This window comes from Neolamprologus multifasciatus, chromosome 1, assembly GCF_963576455.1.
Source record: "Neolamprologus multifasciatus chromosome 1, fNeoMul1.2, whole genome shotgun sequence".
NCBI lineage: Eukaryota > Metazoa > Chordata > Actinopteri > Cichliformes > Cichlidae > Neolamprologus > Neolamprologus multifasciatus.
Genome location: NC_140439.1, coordinates 23,938,096 through 23,951,461, shown reverse-complemented (window position 1 = coordinate 23,951,461; position 13,366 = coordinate 23,938,096). Strand labels below are relative to the sequence as shown.

At 38.9% G+C, this 13,366-nt stretch overlaps 2 protein-coding genes across 2 annotated transcripts in view; one reads left to right on the top strand and one right to left on the bottom strand.

The window, feature by feature from the left end:
- Window positions 1-434, bottom strand: part of immp1l (inner mitochondrial membrane peptidase subunit 1) — a 33,911-nt gene extending 33,477 nt beyond the window's left edge. The window contains exon 1 of the mRNA XM_085167366.1: window positions 309-434. The gene's annotated coding sequence lies outside the window, so the exon portion shown is untranslated. The remainder of the gene's footprint in view (window positions 1-308) is intronic.
- A 20-nt stretch (window positions 435-454) lies between these two features.
- elp4 (elongator acetyltransferase complex subunit 4) overlaps window positions 455-13,366 on the top strand; it is a 53,459-nt gene continuing 40,547 nt past the window's right edge. The window contains exons 1-5 of the mRNA XM_085167354.1: window positions 455-669; window positions 1,825-1,860; window positions 9,003-9,124; window positions 10,360-10,494; window positions 11,899-12,035. Coding sequence (XP_085023480.1) covers window positions 492-669; window positions 1,825-1,860; window positions 9,003-9,124; window positions 10,360-10,494; window positions 11,899-12,035 — 608 coding nt within the window. The 5' untranslated portion in view covers window positions 455-491. The remainder of the gene's footprint in view (window positions 670-1,824; window positions 1,861-9,002; window positions 9,125-10,359; window positions 10,495-11,898; window positions 12,036-13,366) is intronic.

The following is a 13,366-nucleotide window of genomic DNA, read 5'->3' as shown; positions in this document are numbered from 1 at the left end:
TTACAAAACGATTTAAATAGTCTCTTTTACAAATATTTTAAAACTGTAAAGTATAAAGGTAAAACAATTCAGTTTAAGCTGCTTAACATACAAGTATTGTCATTCATTAACGTATTTATAAGACACAATGTTCAGATTTTGTGTAATGAGGGAACGAGGTCATAATCAGGAGACTCGATATACTTTTAGGGACTGAGCGACTTCTGAATAACTCCTGTTATAATAACAACAACAGATAAGCTTAGGTTTTTGTAGAAAAATATAAAAACAAGACATTTAAACTATATAATGAGTGGAGTTGTACTCACTTTGTAGCGTGTGACTAAAAGCTCTCACCGGGCACTTACAATAACAGTTGAACTTCCCTTTTACGACTTCCAGGAGCGGCACTGTAACAACAGCGGAAGTCATTGGTTGAGCCTCACCAAACTCCTATTTGATTGGATAACACGTGCCAAAACATCAGCACGCGTCAGCACGTTACTGACAGTATGGCAGCCCCCGTGAATAGTGTGGGTAAACCCTCAGCCGAACGTCCACCGTTCAATAGTACGAGTTTTCAGAAGAAAACAAGGAGCAAGTTAATATCCATACCTGGTACTAGACCTTCGGTTCAAAACGGACAGCTCCTAGTCTCCACCGGTGTCACGTCACTCGACTATTTGCTCGGTCAGTCTATCATTAGGATGCTAGCTACAAAGGCTAGCAGTATTTCTCAATCTAACTTTCGCATGCTGGATTTCACGTTACTGCAACGTACTGTACTCATATTATCAATGCAATGAGAAGAAAAGCCATTATATTAAGGACGAGTTATGACGTTTGACATTGCCAGGACAAGACAAATATGCTTTTATTTTAAACGCATAATGCATTTTCTAATTAGTACTAGATGGAAAAGCTGTCTGTGAGAAAACAGTGAAAACAACTAGGTAATTTTCACAATAAATGTTGATTATAACAAAATACCTAGAGGGCCTTATTCATTCCCAGTTAAATCCATTTCCCTATTACTTTTTACGCACATTTTATAATCAGTTACTTTCTTATTAGTTGTCTTGCACTGTGGTAAGCTAATTCGATAGTGTGGCAACTGCTGAGTTGTTGCTTTTCTTAATTCAGACTAAATCTATTAAGGCCACTTTAGTCTTAGGTTAGGTGTGGGTTAAATGGAGCAAAAAAAATGATATCTGCCATTTTAATCAAGGTCTAACTCTTAATGAAGCTCCTGGCATAACAGAATAGGGCAGGTTTATAATTCAAATAGTCATAATTCATAATATTCACATTGTTATGTTGTCTCTGCCAGCTAAACGTGTGAAAAAATATTTCTCCACAACTTCAAAATACTCTCTAGTTATGACAGAACCTTTGTGGCAACTGTACTGTCTGTTAATTGTTTACCTGTCTGTCAGTATGTTGCACCTGTCGTTCTAATTTGTCATTTGACAAACGTTTTGTCAGATGAGCAGCTGACATAGAGAATGTGGCCATCAAAATAGTTTTTTACAGCTGAAGTACAGTTCATGGTTGAACAGATATAGACAAATGTTTTGACGCGTCTTTACTGAACAGTGATTAGCAGTGCTCGTGGAAACATAATCTCGTCACGACTTGGAGCTTGTAGAGAGTTGCTGTTGTGCTCACTGTTGCGTTCATGGGTTCATTTGACAAAGTGACAAGTCTAAGTGTGTCTAGTGGAGATCCAAAAGGACAGAGATGTTAGCAGCAGTTGAATAAAGGTAGGGTTCATAGTGATTTGGACATATTGTATATATGAGACTAACATGTAACCAATATTTTGTTTTTTGTTTCCGCAAACAGGTGGTGGATTAGCAGTTGGAACAGTGCTTCTCATAGGTGAGCATGTCACTTTAAATTTCTAAGTATTGACTAGTTTATGGTTTCTGTTAATTGGACCAAAGAGCAAGTGTCAGTGCCTCAGGAGGTCCTTTTTTACCAGCTGCTATAAGACTGTTTAATGTACAGTGATGACAGTATGATGTTATCTATGCGTTGCATACTTGCTAATTAGTTAGTGGCTGTTATTTATATATGTATTAACTTTATTATGATTAAATATTGGTTTGGTCTTTGAGATATGTGGTAGCAGACATGTGTTGCTACTCTGGCAATAAAGCTAGCTAGCTAGCTAGCTCACTATCTATCTATCCTGTTAATTCAGGTTGAATGGGCTTGATATGAGAAAGCTTGTCTTAAAAGATAATTAAATATTTAGGGGTCCAAGTAACAAATAGTTCTAACCACAAAACAGACACTGTAATTTTTCAGAGTCTTTCTTCTTCCTATTATTATTATTATTGCTTCAGTGTTTTACTCCACACATCTTCAAAAATGCTAGGGTCTGCTGAGTGACTTGAATTGAATCAACAGAACGTGTTTGTGAGGCTTTGTGTGGATGTCTGCATCCACTGCAGTTTGTTGTGAATGCAAGGATCTGTCCAGCCACAATGCAACAAATATACAAACTTCACATGCTTCCTCTAATCAGACTCCAACTCAGTTAAACATATCCCTGCTGCCCACAGCTGTCAGGAAGTTTAATCCTAAAATTTGGGGTCAAAAGTGAAGCTTTAGCAGCCCTAAAATTGTTTTAAATCCTTTTCTTATAAATTATATTTCTGCCATAAAATTGTTTGTGCAACAAAATAATTTCTCGATACAGTCATATAAAAAAGAATGTTTTCTCAGGACTCTGTAGTTATGTGAAAAATTAAGTATATACCCCATGATTCAGTAGCTTATAGAACCACTTTTAGCAGCAATAACTTGAAAGAATCATTTTCACATTGTTGTGAATGAGTTTGGTCTACTTTTCTTTACAATGTTGCTTCAGTTCATTAAGATTTGTGGGTAGGTGTTCATGCACTGCTCTCTTACGGCCTTTTAAGGTTCTTTAAAAACAAGCCATACTTGGTCAGTCTTTTTCTAACTGCACTGTCATGAACTTTTAACTTTGCAACATGCTAACTAAGCCCTCTGGATTCTGAGATGTAGGTCTGGCCTTGGGATGAATTTGCTAGGACTTTCACTGTTTTCCAGTTGAGAGTAATGTTTCTCACTGTGGACTCCAAGCTGTTTGATTTTGCTGCTGTCTTTCCTTCTTAGTACTATTTACAGAAGTGGTCACACTTGCTGACAGACAGTTAAATGAGTTAAGTTATTAAAGTTCATTTGATTAGCAGCACCCTTTTAATTCCTATGGAAGCAGTAAGAGTGTACTTAGTTTTTCACATGACTGCATAAAGCTATGTGGAAACTTTCATCTTCACCTTACTGTATATTAAGCCTCAATATGTGTTCAAAAGAATTTTAGATTTTTATATTTATTTTACTAAATTAAATTAAATAATACAACATATTACAAATATACAAAATATAATAAATAGCTCTAATATATACAAATAGCTCAATTATAAATATCCAGAATATTACAGAGATTAAAGATATATGATTGACATTCTACTCTAAACTGTAAACTTTAAAAACTGTGTTATTTTGTTGTTTTCACTGTAGACAATGTTCAAAAGGGTGTAACTATTGTTCTGTGTACTGTGCATTACATGGAGGAGTTGTACTGGGAGCCACAGGCAGGAATGTCGTTCAGTGGTGCATTTGGGTCATGTCATTCTCTCACTGAACATGCTCCTGTGACTGGACAGCACGTCGTGGTCTGGGTGGGAGTGGATGTTTCCCACAATGCTGTTGTCCATCATTGTCCTTATCTTGGACAACATCCATCTCTCCAACACTACTTTAAGGGAGCTCCATCCAGCTCCATCCCTACATCCCTTCCTGTAGAGTGCAGTGGTGTTTTTAACCCAGTCCAGCTTATTATCAATGTGTACTCCGAGGTTTTTATAGTCGTCCGCAATGTCCAGATCGAACCCCTGGATTGAAACAGGGATCGCAGGTTTCCTGGTCCTCCTAAAGTCCACCATCAATTCTTTGGTCTTTGTCACATTGAGCTGCAGATGATGGTGCTCACACCATGTGACAAAGGAGTCCACCACAGCCCGGTACTCTGTCTCATCATCCTCAAAGGTGCATTCAACCATTGTAGAGTCATCAGAATACTGAAGATGGCAGGTCTCTGTGTAGTGGCTGAAGTCTGTGGTGTAGAGGGTAAACAGGAAAGGGGAGAGGAGAGTCCCGTGTGGTGCCCGGTGTTGCTGATCACCTTTTCAGACACACAATATTGAAGATGCACATATTGTAGTCTTTCTGTCAGGTGCTCAACAATCCAGGACACAAGAGAGGCATTCCCTTCATCACTTTCAACTTATTGCCCAGTAGGGTCGGCCTTATGATATTGAATGCACTGGAAAATTCAAAAAACATGACTTACAGTGCTCACCAGCTTCAGTCCACCCGTTACAAAGCTTTCTAAGTTCTTGAATCAACTTTTCTTGAAAATCTTCTCAATGGCATTCCTTTTCTTGTCTCTTGTTCATCTTTTCCTGTCAAGTTAACATTAATATGCTTTGATACAGCACTCTGAGAACAGCCAGCCTTTTAAGCAGTGACCTTCTTTACCTTATGGTCCTTGTGGAGTATGTCGGTAATCATCATGTGGACAACTTTCAAGTCAGCAGTCTTCATCGTGATTGCGATTGTGTATACTGAATTACACCAAGAGATATATGATATTTTTGCAGCACGAGTAGTAATTTACCTGAACACAGAGATAAATAATCTAATAATTTCAGGTATTCAAAGAAAAAAAGGATTTAAAATATTCCACTTTATGTGATGAATATAGAAGACATGAAATTCTGCCTTTTTGAATTCAGTCTGTTGCATAATTAGCTTTTTAGAAACTCTCCGCAGCAGTTTCAATGAAGAGATTTCAAGGCACATAGTTACTTTATCCTCTATATTCCTTTGGGATCAATAAAGTTATTCTTATTCTTTATTCTTATATTCATATATTCATTCGTGTAGAGCCAAAAATTAAATGTATTCCAGAAATGAAATCAGCAAGCTACAGCTGACAATATTGTTGGTTGTTCTCTCCATCTTTGTCTTTAACATGTCGCTGTCTAGCAGAATGGCAAATAGACTGATGACCCTTTGATCTCCAGTTAGAATCCCAGGTGTTCACACTTTTACTGTGATCCTTAATTAATATGCTCATCTGCAGATGTGTTATAGAACTTTTCAGAATTACATTCAAAGCAAGTGGATTTTCTGGGGACATAAATGTCTTCCACTGTATTATTATTGTTATTATTATCATTCATCATAGGCTAGGCTATATGCACTGGTGGACAGTAAGGTTAAGATAGTCATGTTTCCCCTTGAAGCTGTAATTTGTGTGTAGCCAAGGCCTATACCAACTGATGATATTGCTTTGCCCTTTAATTCATCCCCCCAATCGATGCAGGAGTCAGTGATTACACACTAATGCGTTCTTCCCTTCCATTTTGTGAATCAATGTACGGTTGGTTTCATCTGGTAATGAGAGACACAGTAAAGGTGAAATGCGTGTGTGTGCATTCTCTTGTGTTTGTCTCTCAAAGAGTGGTGTGTGTGTGTGAGAGAGAGAGATGGTGTGTGTGTGCACACTGTGCTGTCTCTGTGTCTGTTTTGTTGTGTGGGTGGGTGGAATGGGGGGAGTTTGGAGTGTGTGTTTGTTTGTGTTTGTTTCAGGCAGTCGTCTCCTACACTCTGCCCCTTTAGCTGTGATGGCCTGTTTGTGAGACACAGACATAAAATTATCAGACTGGTCGTTGTCTGCCTTTGAAGTGTCTTGAGCTGTCCATCCTGATTTGTCATCCAGAGGGGAATCAGTCCAGTATGGCTGCTGTCTGAAGATCTCTCATCTCTGTGTTTTTGCAAAAGGAGGAACAAAGCCTCCAAGCTTTTATTATTTTGGTCATGTATGGTCTCATTCTTATAGTTTTAGTAAATGTCTCTTTTCTTTAATCAGCCATTACCGTTAAATTTCACTACATTTTATGACACGTGAATGAAGGTGCTCTTTGACTATATACATATGGACTATGTTGAGAATTGACCACAATGTAGATGGTGATTTAGAAGATGACATGTTTAACTGTTATTATTATGGTAGAATTTCCGCTAGGATGCTTAGTGGCATAGGTGGCTTGAACGATATAACTTAAATATGCGATAAAAAAGACAATCCTGAAGTAACTCACAACTCAAACTCAGTTGTAAGAGTTGGTTGGATGCCAATTGGTTCAGTTTAGTCAGATTTAGATGAAAAACAAAAGATAACTGAAGGGTATACTATGAAGTAAGGAAGTTCAACATAGCTGGGTTTTCTTTGTGTTGGCTGGCTTGACAAAATCTAAAACCCCAGTCAGAGATAACGGGTATCACAACAGTAGTTGACAACTTCAAGCTATGTGCATGCTCACATAAAAAAGGAGGATTTCACAAGTCATATGACTGTTTTTTCTGCACAATATGATCCCTACGAGTGCCACCTACTTCAGTTGGAGACATTAACAATTAATGATGATAAAATGGCAATAGAACACAAAAAGTCTAATAGCAAAAGATGAGAGATTAATGCTGCAGAAAGTGATTAATATTGGGATTTAGCACAAAGCAATAAAATAAACATTTTCACTTTAGTTTTTTTTTATTTCTGATGTGACAGCCATAGATTAGATATTTGAAACTTTAAACTCAATACATTTTAATATTAAACTGTCCCAGAGCCTACTGAAAGAGATGTGAAAATCACTCATTTGTTTTGCCAAATCAAAGCAAAATTATTTTTATTGGTTGAATGGGTATTCTTGGTGATAAATAACTCAGTATAGCTCACATATACGTTAATATTCCTTCGTAATATATGGTAAACAAAAAACTTTATAAGTGGGACAGAAGTGATAAAAGCAAAGAAAAAGTAAAGGTTCTCTGTTAAAACTATGGTGATAATAATTACGTATAAATCAAGTGTATGTTATGAGGGAATTGTGAATTTCATAAGTAAACAATAGCACGAATCATGTAGGTCTTATAAGACTTACATATAAAATAAAAGTATTTTCTTTTGGAGGAAATAGAGATGTTTTTTCTATGTATTTTCTGTATGAATAGCTTCTTATCTGAGCTTTAAGGACACAAATATTTTAAATATGTTTTAAAGGTACATTTTTTGGTGTTAAGGTGATCAGTCAGAAAAATCATAACACCACAGGTTTAACATTAATAAACTGCGCAAAGACAAATGGCAGTTGTGAGTTGAACCCTACCATTGGAGATACATTAATAGACATTAAAGGCTTGCAAATGCTGCTAAATTAACCCTTATTTGTAGTAGTGTTTATAGTAGTGATTCACTTTTTGAAAGCTTTTTTAAACAACTGTATTCTTTTGTTTACCTGCTGTGTGTCCTAAATTTAACTCAGCTGCTCAGCAGAAATAATAATAATAGTACTTTATGGACCAAAGACATACAAGGGGAAACATTGTGACCTAGATATTTTCTCCCCTGCAGCTTTAGTAGATATGATTCAGGACTCTTTCTCTCCCGCTCCCTTGTTTGAAGGCAAATGAAGCAGAGGCATTCCCCTTTATCGAACCTTAGTCAGAATAACCAAAAAAAACAACAACAAAAAAACAAAGATGGGGGAAAAAATCATCCCATGACTGTCCAGAGTGACTGATCTACCTCAAAGATATGACTGTCCCCCACCCCCTGTTGCTCCTATACCCTGCCACCTCCCGCCGCCTCCTCATACCCCCCGCCTCAACTGCCTAATGACTCCTGGAGGTTCCATTTGTAAGGCTCCCATAGAAACACAACTACAATAGGCCCCATCTTGAGAGGGCCCATCTGGGAGTCTTTGTGGGGCCTGCTGAAAGCCACAAAGGCCTGCTGACCTAGAAACCCATCAATAAGAGAACAGGGAGCCCCACCGACAACAAATTGAAGAGCCATGGAATTTCCTTAGCCATCCTGAGTCCGTAGGTGAGGACCTGGACCAGGAACGTGGGAGGAGAAGGGAATTCTCCGGATGTTCGAGGATGACACCTCAGGATGTCATTCCCAAGCTGTCAGCTGTATGCCCATTACCTTCAACTGTCACTGCTGCCTTTGTCCTTGTGCCCACTGGTTGTCATTGTGAAGAGAGGCCTATGAAATCTTTACAAAATGGTGATTGTGACAGGAAGCAGCAATAGCATGCTGTGAAGGGTTCTGGGCCCTGCTCTGTAGGGTTTCATATTGATGATGCAGGTTTTTCTGCTGGTTTGGGGTGAGGAATGGACGGGTGGCTGCTTTGTACGCAAGAACAAAGACTACTTTTGGGAAAGTGTGTTTGCTGTTTAGAATTATGTGCCGGTCCATTTAATGCCTCCTCTAATGTGGCTCTAATGTCACCCCTCAGAGCAGAGATCTGCCCACCGTGCACAACTAACTTTTTACACTGTTAACTACACCTGATAGAAATGACGTGAGAATGATAGTGAAAGGATGCCATTGCCACTTGAATGCACACCAAAATCTGAGAGATTCATGTGAACCTGTGTCAGGAAGCATTTTGAGAGAAACTCCTACCTTATCCTACTTCTGCCTTCTCTTGTCACTTGTAGTACCTTTCCATTTAGTGGGAGGGTCCAGGTGAATGCTTAAGGCAGGTGTCTTTGTCTCACCTCCACCGCTGTATGGTGAAATGATAGAAATACTGTTTTAAGACCCTAACAAGAAAGGTGAAGATGTCATCTCCACTTTGATAGTCAGATCACACTACATGTTCCTGTGACATGTCGATTGCCACTTCATGTCCCTCTTAAGGTAACCAGAATGTGGTCCTTACGTCAATTACAGTTTGCACTTGTGATGTTGTCATGAACTGCTGGATCTGTGATGTGTGAATGAATGTTGAAGAAGGAAAGAATATCAACAAGGTTTGGCATTAAACAGTTTGGCAGAGATTTTTTTTCACTTATTATCAAATTCTAATTATTGTTGTCTTTGTTTTATCAATATTTCTTTTTAGAGGAGGATCGATTTGATAGCTACTCTCGCATGATCCTCAAGTACTTCCTGGCAGAAGGAGTGGTGTGTCGGCATGAACTTTTTGTTGCATCAGCTCAAGATAACCCTGATGACATCTTACAGGTATGCGGGGAGGTGTCAGCAATTCTGTAACAACTTGAAATGAAACTGAGGTACTGCAAAGGATGATTTATTTTTCTAAGCTGCGAGTTTTGACAAACCACTTGCAAAGAAGCCAAGGTGGCCTTGTGTTGTTATGTCTGCTTTAACATTTTCCCGTACAACTGTCAAACAAAAAGAACTTTGTTTGAATGTTGGAAAGTACTTGTGGATGTTTGTATAATTTATATATATATATATATATATATATATATATATATATATATATATACAGATATACAGATATGATAGTTTTTTTTTGTGCTCATAATATAAACCCCCACCTGCTTTACAGTGCAGGCACACAGCTTTTGCTAACATGTGTCAGGGTCAATGGGGGTATCTGGGAGGTCGAGGGTGGCCTGGTTATAGCATTGTTGAAATGTTTCCCGACGTATCACTTTGTGAGGAGCACCATAGCCCCTGAAGCTGATTGCCACCCCGCATAAGGGAGGGGGGCCTCTCTCCCACTGATTGATAGTGGGAGGGGTCATGGCGTCACCCTCTCTTTACATATCAAAGACTTATTAAGAGAGGGGGGCTCCCAATGGGAATATATCACATCATTTAGTGTTTTCACAGCTACATTTGCAGTATTCTAGTTTTCTGATGTTAAGGTTCCTCTTTATGGATTACCATAAGATGCAGTTAAGTGCTTAGAAGGAGAAATGAAGTTGTGGTGCACTGTAGTATTGTTGTTACTTAACTAGAGAGATTTAGTTTTGAGTCTCTTATCAGGATCTCTTTCCATATTGTATTTATGTTAAGCCTTAGAAACTGAGATTAAATTCTGCAATGAGTCAGTCTTTAGATTATTATTTTTTTGTAATGTAATACACATGATTATATATCCTGCTGTGTTACCACTACAGTTGTTTTTAGTTTAAATATTTGGCCTGCACATAAACTTTTATAAAAACCATGTTATTAGAAACTCATTGGCACTTATGATGCCAAATCATTCAGGATCTAGTTTTTGACCCACCACTGGTAATAATGCCAGGTATCTGTTTATTTTAATTATTTTACATGGATTTCAGAAAATAATTTTATCACAATAAACCGATGCCCAGGTTCAACAACATCTTCTTACACTGGGACTTCTTATAGTCCCCATATTCTACTCAAAAATTCCATGCCAATGGAAATAACTAACCCTTATACCAGTTACATGAAGTGTAATGTACTGTTTTGAACAGGAACTCCCTGCTCCCATCTTGGACGATGTGGCCATTCACAAGCCTGTGGAACAGCCCAGGCTGTCTTGTGAACCCCAGGACAATTTGGATGCTATGAAGATTGCCTGGCGCTATCAGAATCTACCTAAAGTACAGGTAGTCAGATTGATATATACATTATATATGATGTCTCATATTGTGTTGGAGTAAAGGTAATCTTTTTTTAATTCTTAAAAGTTCAAAATGTGTCTCTGTTAATAATGCCAAGGATTGCACTGGTACTCTGGACTTTAGTGGTTTGGCAATTGTCTCAACCACTAAATCTATCAGCTTCTAAACTCCTTTGTGGGGTGAATGAGGCCTCAGCCTCTCCTTTCAGAGCTGGGCCAGATTACTCACACTTAACTGGCAATAGGTAGGCTTTTCACTGGTCCCCAACTCGCATATACACACATATACACACGCCTGCACCCCTGCTTAGCCTGGGAAACAAGAGTACTTTGCAGCCTGTGCATTGACATGTCTGCTCGCTCAACCCTATGACCCAGACCTGCGCCTCTGTCTTTCCCCAAATCCCTGCCTTTCCCCCTGCTAGGGTCGGCAGCCCTACACTCTTTCTTCCGCTTTGAGGAGAGGTGACCCTCCCCTTCTACTTCTCTGCAGTCTACCCCCGTCGCTCTATAATCCATATCGCTATGTGGATTAACAGCACACAGTGTGTCCCTGGGGATCCTCTCCTTCTTTCTCTCTCCCTGGAAACTTCTTTATATCTGTGTCCTTTCCTCACCTCTCCCCCTTCCCCTGTAAAATCGTCTTTACAAACCACTAGTAAGCCCAACCAGAGGATTTGCATCCCAAATTCACCCGCAGAGTCAACGCTTACTTTCCCCTTACACACACCTCTCCTGGCATAGCCCACTGAGTTGCTCTCCCGATGAAGACATCAGATCAAAGGTGAGGCCGTCAGGGCGGGGATGGAGCGCTAAGCGGGTTGCCTAGCTCACAAAGAGAAGATGAGCTCCTGACCCCCCTGCCCTCCTGACCCCCTCGTCCCGCCAGGAGAGGGACACACCGGGGGCCCTAATCCAGATTAGGAGTAGATTAAGGGCCCCTTTGACAATAGAATCCCTGGTTTCACTCAGAGAGAAGAGCTAAAACTCTCTCTTTCAGCTGCAGGAAAACATCCGCCTTCCCTGCGTCCGTGATGCGTTTGCTTTCACAGCCAGAAGTGGACATTTATGTGAAGAAATGATTAAGAGTGTGGTCATAGTGGTTATTTAACTTCTCTGCTGTAGGAATGTGGAGGAATGACCCATAAACAATGCAATTGCTTTACCATGGAGCGGAAAAACAAACTCTTTACAAATTAGGAAAACAAATAAGTTTATTTTCCTGTGAACTGTTCTGTTCTTATTTGAAAAACATTAAATACACATCAATTATTTAAAAAAGTTCAAAGCAGGTAGAGGTGTCCGATTTTATTGAAAGTGGTTTTTAAATTAATTGGGTTAGATTTTTTATTGTTTTACTTTCCAAAAATTGACCCTTTGACCTTTTCAGAGTGCCCTGGCCTCTTCTTCCCGATTTGGGCATTACTATGATGTTTCCAAGACAATGGAGCCAGAAATTCGCCAGGCAGCCAAGTGCCACCGCTTCTACCTTCCAGAACATCCCACCCAGTCATCAACAACAAACAGGTAAAAGGACAAGACACTATCAACAGAACACATGGAAACCAATGAGACACGATCCACAGAACACAGGCACACAAGCACGACACCACCCACAAAACACAGTTATACAAATAAGACATCATCCACAGAACACAGGTAAGCAAACATGGCATTTTTCACAGAATACAGGTACAATGCAAACAGACCAACATCATTTTAAGGTAACATTACTGTATTGTAACTGTCACATGAATTAAAGAAGAGAGTATGAGAGGACTGAGGTTTCTCCCTTTGGTTAAGATTTGTAGGAAATTATTAAACTTTAGGCTTGCAACGTATAATTGCTTTCCTTGTTATTTGATTAATAATCATTATATTCTCTTTTCTTGATTACATTTTTTTTCTGTCTATAATTTTACACAGTATATTTTTTAATGGCTTACAAAATGTAATTTATCATGTATATGTCCCTTTTTGAGTCTAGGATCCACTGCTATTGAATTAATTATATGAAACATGATTATTGGAACATTTCCTAATTTTCTGTTATTCCCCAAATCAGTGTTTTTATTAGTTATAGCAGCAAAGCAAGCATGCATCTTGCTAAATTTTGCATTAATAGTTTATGCTTTTCATTGATTTGCTTCAAAATATGAAAAAGTCATATCTTTAAGGCTGAAATCTCTTTTTTGTGCTTTTTGCATACCTGCTCAAAAGTATCCACATTGTTTTGTACTTTTGAGTCAAATGTCCACTTTCAAAAATATACTGATGCAAATTCATTAAAATCTTGCTGGTTTGTCTTCTGTTCTGAGCAGCGTGCCACTGGCCTAAGTCATTCAGGCTCTTGGAAAGGTTGCGTATGTCTATTCAAATAAGGGCCTTGTTTGCTCAGCGTCTGTTTGATTTCTCCTGCATTGAGTGTACTTAGGGTTCAGAGGTCATGCAGGCTCTTTACTCAAAGAGTGTTGCTGAACACACAAGTGCACACGAAGGCACACACACACAGGGTAAATATAGCAATCTGGAGCACAGAGGATGTGGAGGAGGCTTTATGGTATCACTCTTCTTTTATGTCAGCAAACAGACTCTTTAGCAGAGCAACTGTCCCAATACACTGAATTTTGTTAGCATTCACTTTCAAAAGTGTGGATGGTAAAGTGGACACCACTAGCTGTTATAACTCAACATTGCCTAATGGGAAAAACATAAAAGAAAAAAAAATCTTGTCCACTGATGAATCTGAGTAAGCCTGACATAGTGGTGCTGTTGTAGTGTCTGAATGGGTTATAGATCTCACAGGCATTTTGACAGCAGGAAACTACACCTGCACTGCAGCATTGTGCCCCAAGCCC